General features: G+C 38.8%; 1 protein-coding gene across 1 annotated transcript in view; it reads right to left on the reverse strand.

The window, feature by feature from the left end:
* MOV10 (Mov10 RNA helicase) overlaps positions 1–4,807 on the reverse strand; it is a 44,471-nt gene extending 39,664 nt beyond the window's left edge. The window contains exon 1 of the mRNA XM_026712919.2: positions 4,575–4,807. Coding sequence (XP_026568704.2) covers positions 4,575–4,756 — 182 coding nt within the window. The 5' untranslated portion in view covers positions 4,757–4,807. The remainder of the gene's footprint in view (positions 1–4,574) is intronic.
* Positions 4,808–6,000: the final 1,193 nt, after the last annotated feature.

Consider the following 6,000-nt stretch of genomic DNA (forward strand, 5'->3'; position numbering starts at 1 on the left):
ATGAATGAATGAATGAATGCTATTAATGTTATACTATATTTAACATCACAATTCAATGGTAGTCTTTTAGAGGGATGTAGCCAAGGAGACTTTGCCAACCTTGATATTGTTTGATATACTGTATAGCAATACTGTAATAGAGAAATTATGTAAATTCAACCAGAATGCTTGTGGTTGAATTCTACCAACAAATATTTTCTATTTAATTGTGAGGCCTATTTCACAGACATATTGTAATCTGACATTGTCTGTGTGATAAAATCCAAGGTTCAGAGGGTAGCAGTTTAGGAACAGATGGCCAAGGTTTGAAGTGAGTTAGTAATAACAAGAATATATTGCTGTGATAAATATTTCAAAGGAGTGTGTATACCTGCACAAGCACACAGACATATACACATACACAGAGAGAGGGGGGAAGAGAGAGGGGGGAGAGAAAAGAGTGTTTTTGAGCAGATCAGTTATCTTGAATTTCTAGCTCCCTTTTTCAGGGGTTTTGTTATTATTCTTGGAAATCTCAGGATTTTGCAAAATTAAGTTTCAAACCATTACTGCCATGGCACAAATAAAAAGCTGTTTCCTGTCTTTACAGAACTGAGGAAGGGCAAGCACTTTTTCTTAACAGGAAGAAAAATGCTAGCCTTCTTTCAAATGTGTTTCCAATAAGAATCTCCCATCTTATTTTTTTTTAAATAAAACAACCACCCAGGTATGATTTTTATAGATGCATTTAACATGAGACAGAAACCTGGATTACTAAATTACAAAACCCAAAGTAATAGCTTTACAATTCGAGTTTCCTTTTGCTGTATCTCAGATTTAACTGTAGTTTAAATTTCTGTTTCAACATTTTACTTGACCTATTATAAAAAAATTACATATCCCATTAAAATCTCATTTGCCACATAAACGTCAAACTTCCATAGTATCCAAAAATACTTGAACTGATACTCTCCCCACTTCAGGATCTTTCCAATCTTAGAAGTGCACAAATTTCTTATGTACATATGTTTCACTTTCTATTCTCCTGCAGTGGATTTTATACTGCAAATGACTAATTGGCTGTACTGTATTTGTTCCATTATTTCAATGTTTCTATTTACTGACTTCTGTTTGTAAAGTTGTGTTCATAATAATCAAGCCTGTTTGTAACAAAATGTTTAATATTTTAAAATCTTTATTTTTTAAAAATAGCCATGTTACTATTAATGAACCCTGTGTTGAAAGGCTGCCAAAATGCCTCTCTTCCGAGGATTCAATTTTCCCGTTGGGAGAGCTCCGGCACAAGGATATGGACAACTGCTTGAAAGCTGGATCTTTTTTATTTTTCAGGAAGGCAAGAGATAGCGAGGAGGCTGCGTTCCTGGGCTTCGTATGGTAAGTCGCTTGATTTTTATACCCTTTTTCTCCTTTTGTGTGTGAGTGCTTGTATTTGTACTTAATGTTTCAAATCCTGTCAGGGTTTGTCTTTCTGCCAGAGGATAAACTCCGCGGGGTGCAGAAGGAAAACTTTGTGGGGTAGATTGATTGTATTATCAGTTTCGTTCTAATCTCTTTTAGCTTTACAATAGTTTCTTATATTTGTTTTGTGGCAATCTCCTGTCTGTCTCCTTTATAATCTATATATGTTTTTGTGTCTTTTGTCTGTTTGTTTTGCTGATTTGGCATGTCTCGTGTTTGTAAGGGTTTTCTTTTCTTATTTCTCTAGTTTTCTTAATTATTTGGGCTTTTGTCTAAAAGGCTTCTTTAACACCTTTTCTTTGATTCCTTTTCCTATGCAAGTTTGTTTTATGGCTGGCCTGATGTTCCCTTTGGGCTTTTCCTGCTTGAGTGGCACCACTGTCCTTGTGAAGTTCCCTTTCCACACCTGTAAACATTTGTTAGTGGCTGTAAATTAATTTAAGAGAAACTGATTGAACTATTGTTTTAGGGTGTCAGAGATTGTTCTGTGGTTAAGAATATCTATTGCTAGACATGAAAAAAACAGGAAATTAGAGACTTCCTTACTGGCCTATCAAAGAAACAGATTCTTAGCCCATCATACAACATGGAGAAAAGAAAGTTAAAAGCTTCAAGAATACCTTGTTAATAAATTCAGCTATAGAGGACTAGAGGAGTGTATTCCAATATCAATTTTTAAGATTTTGAATGCTGACTACTAATTCCTGACTTTAAATGTCATTAATGAAAGGGCATATGAATCTTGCTTCCTTGATTATGGTCTGCAGTTAAGGAACTTGATACACTATCCATTTTGTTCAATAGTAGATGAGAGTGCATGTGTTGCATAGCTGGAAAAAATCTCGTCCAAGTCCAAATAACGATGAAAAATCTTTTGACAACCTAGGGCCGAGACCATTTAGGTGAAAATTATCAAGAAAAAAGTTAACAAATGTAAATCTTGGGGAAGATTTGGGACATATGTCTCTGTGCCTGGGGGCACACGCCTTCAGTGAGTCTTGACTTGTGACTGCTTGGACTAGAACCAGTAGCTTTTTCTGGTGAGATTTTTGGAAATAGTTTGTTATTGAGAAACTGAAGGACTGACCAAGATACAAAACATTAAAGGCATACCACCAAATGGGGGAGTTTACCTTAGCAATGCAATCACAAGCAGCCTACAGGAAGCCTATAACTTACAGTCTTCTGATTTCTGATCAGTACTTTTCATTCAGGGTACTACAGCAAACAGGTTCCTACTTCATTAGTGGAATACATAAAACAACCCTCCTATTCTCTTTCCCATTTGTTTGGGTGTGACTAGGATCAAACCCTGTTTAAAATCTTTGCTTAATTCCTTCAGACCCAAATTATACTTCCCTCTATGTCCCAGACAAACTTACCTGAACCAAAGAACAGAAGCCTCATCAATCACAAGTGGACAAAACAAGGAAATTGCAACCTAAAAAAATCCCAATTCTCAATGCTTCATCAACTGATGACTTCAACCTTTAACTTCTTTAATCTTCTCTGCTATCCTCTTCAAAGACTCATTTTGCCTAACAATGTAACTCACCCACTTATACAAACAAAGACCTCAGCTAGCTTCCCCAAACTGGCCAACCAATCAGATCACCAGGATTTCAGACCTTGTAACCCTCAAGGAAAGTTGGATGTGATAGTGAGACTTCTGACATTCTAGGAATCTTGTTTTTTATCTTGTTCTTTTTAAAAAGTCTTTAAGGCTTAAATCTGAATGCTGTAACAGTATAATTCAGGAACATTTGAGGCCAGTCTGGGTTAAGAAATCTTGCTGAAAGATTTTTACCTCTATACCAATACTGAAAACTTTGGGGGGAAATGCATAGCAAGTGACAAAGCCAGGCAGAAATCCAAGTTATGCAGTTGAGATAAGCTGAGAGTTGGGGACTGGCCTGAGAGCAGCAGTATAAGTAGCAGAATCTCTTCCTGTTACTGGTTCTCAAAAAAAAATCCCTACCTTCCAGAACAGCAGGGAAAGCTTTTTCAAGGGTGTTAAAATAATTGCTCTTGAAAACTTTTTGCAGTTTGTCATGTCAACTAATTTTACAAATCAAGATTGTTCAATTGCCATTGTTTTTACTCTGCTTTGCTCTTTGTGGAGGGACATCTTTGAACTAGTTTGATGAAAGTACATGATTTCTTTCCTTACAATTGAAATGGGAAAATAAATAAGATTGAAACCAGCCTTTTAATTAGAGCCCCCATCAAATAAATAAGTTGAAAGAGCACCAAGGCCTCCACAGAGCCTGCTCATAAGTTACTTAAGAGATGAAAATTACATGTGGTTTATTCACAAAAATGTTACAAAGATGGAAACAGGCAAATGGTCTCAACTCAATGGTAGAACATACAGAACCAAAAAAGATACATCTCAAACCAGGTCTAATTCTTTGGGAATAAGTTCTATCTAGGTGAATTGTCCAAATTTAATAATCTATTGTGCATAGAATCCTTTACTTGTCTTTTTGTAACATCAAACCCATCTACTTTAACGGAAGGGTAAATGAGGCTGCTTGGCCTTGGATTGTTTAAAAAGAAACTAAAAAGGCAGACAAAATGGCTGTAAGCCTAAGGCATACCGAAGGAGAGATATACTAGCCAAGACTACCCAAAGTGGCTTATCCAATGACTAGTTCCAATGGAAACCATTTCGAAATCCAGTTTATTCATTTTAAACCAGAGTTAGGCTTCGCAAAGTCTGAATTAATGTCATTCAGAACTTCTGCAAAGCCAAGGCTTTCTTTAACTCTCCTTCCGTATTCTTTCCTCCCGAAATCTTCGTCACTTGGTTCAAGGTTTCCTGCCTACCAAAAATGTTTTAGCATTTCATATTGAATGGAAAGCTGTGAGTTCCCCGTCTACAGCAATCGAAGTCTTCCGCCTCATTTCGAGACGGCGCCCACAGCCCACCTGATGCAGCGCCGGAATTAAAGGGCGCCGGCACCCCGCGAAGTTCATGCCTTGGAGCTGTTGAGGTTTTACTGTTAAGGAGAATACCGTTTAAGTGAGGAAAACGGGACCCGCTCCCACGAAAAAGCTCGTGGCCACGTCAACAGGGCTCTGCAGACCCGTTTTGCAAGCGTTTCATCACCTACCGATTTCGGAACTCCTGATTGTACAGAGCCTTCAAGGCAATCTTGCTGTTCAGTGCCTGGTTGCCAGAATCCTGCAGGAACTGTAAAAACTGCTCTCCGATCTCCCTCATTTGCCTAAGGGTAAATTTGGGCATGGTGATCCGTTTCGCGGGAGCTGCTTCGCTTTCCCTCGGCTCACTCATAAGCAGCTGCGCCTGCAATTTTGGCACCGCTTCCTCTTCGCCTGGGGAAGTACCCAAGTGCCGATCCTGAGCTCCTCCTCTTGTAAGCTAAAACTTGAAAGAGGGAGAAACGAAACTGAAACCGCACCGGTCCCTCTGCCAATCCGAGCGTTTTCTCAGGAGCTCCGCTCCGTTGCCCCAGGAAACAAGATACGAAAGCTAAGAAAGGACATTTTATCATCTATTTTCCTGCTCGTTTGAAGTTTCCGAAAATGAGGTGCTTTTCCGTAAATACGAAAAGTTATAAAGGTCACACATAAAATGAAGTCTCATCATTATCACAGACGCTTCTAGAATTATTTCGTTAGTCACATAGAAACCTGGGTCAATCGTTTTTATGATCTTTTTATTACATCGAGGAGTGAATTAGGAATTTATGCCTTAGAGGCATCGAATTATTTCATTAATTTGTATCCCACCCTTATTTTTACAAATGACTCAAGGCATTTGTAATTGTAGCCCACATACTTTCCTCCTATTCTCCCCACAAGAGCCACCCTGTAAGGCGAGTGGGGCTGATACTGACTGGCCTGGCTTTCACAGCTAAGGTGGGACTAGATTTACTGCATCTCCGATCAGGAGAAACTGGTCTTTATTGCATTACTTACCAATCTATAAGCCCAATACGCATCATTACAATATATAGCGTAGAAAGTTAGCATCCACCCCTCTCCCAGAAGAATGAAATTTAAACAGATTAAACAGATAATCAGAGTCGGAAGAGACCTTGTAGGTCATCTAGTCCAACCCCCTGCCCAAGCAGGAGACCCTACACCATTTCTGAAAGATGGGAGTCCAATCTCTTCTTGAAAGTCTCAAGTGATGATGCTCCCACTGTTGCAGCAATCTTAGTCACCAGTTCAGGACACAAGACCACGAAGGGTTGGAGAAACAGGTTTATTTGCACAAAGGTTCAGAGCATTAACATGTCAAATTCTGAACCCCAGGTTACTCACGAGGTGTGACTTTTATTCAGCTTATAACCCTGGACTTGCTTAGGGTATTACTGTTATCTGGATATACCATGACAGAAAAGGAGAAGTTTTCATATGGCTCTCTTGCTACATTTTCCATATATGGTATTATCTTACACCATCTGTTACTTCGGGTAGGCCACCTCTTGCAATACATTACAGAAAATATCTAGTACATAGGTCACCTTACATCCATAGGTCAGGTTACATGTTACATTCAGCAAGTCCCTG

The sequence above is a fragment of the Pseudonaja textilis genome, chromosome 3, assembly GCF_049901715.1.
Source record: "Pseudonaja textilis isolate UNSWEBS1 chromosome 3, rPseTex1.2, whole genome shotgun sequence".
Lineage (NCBI taxonomy): Eukaryota > Metazoa > Chordata > Lepidosauria > Squamata > Elapidae > Pseudonaja > Pseudonaja textilis.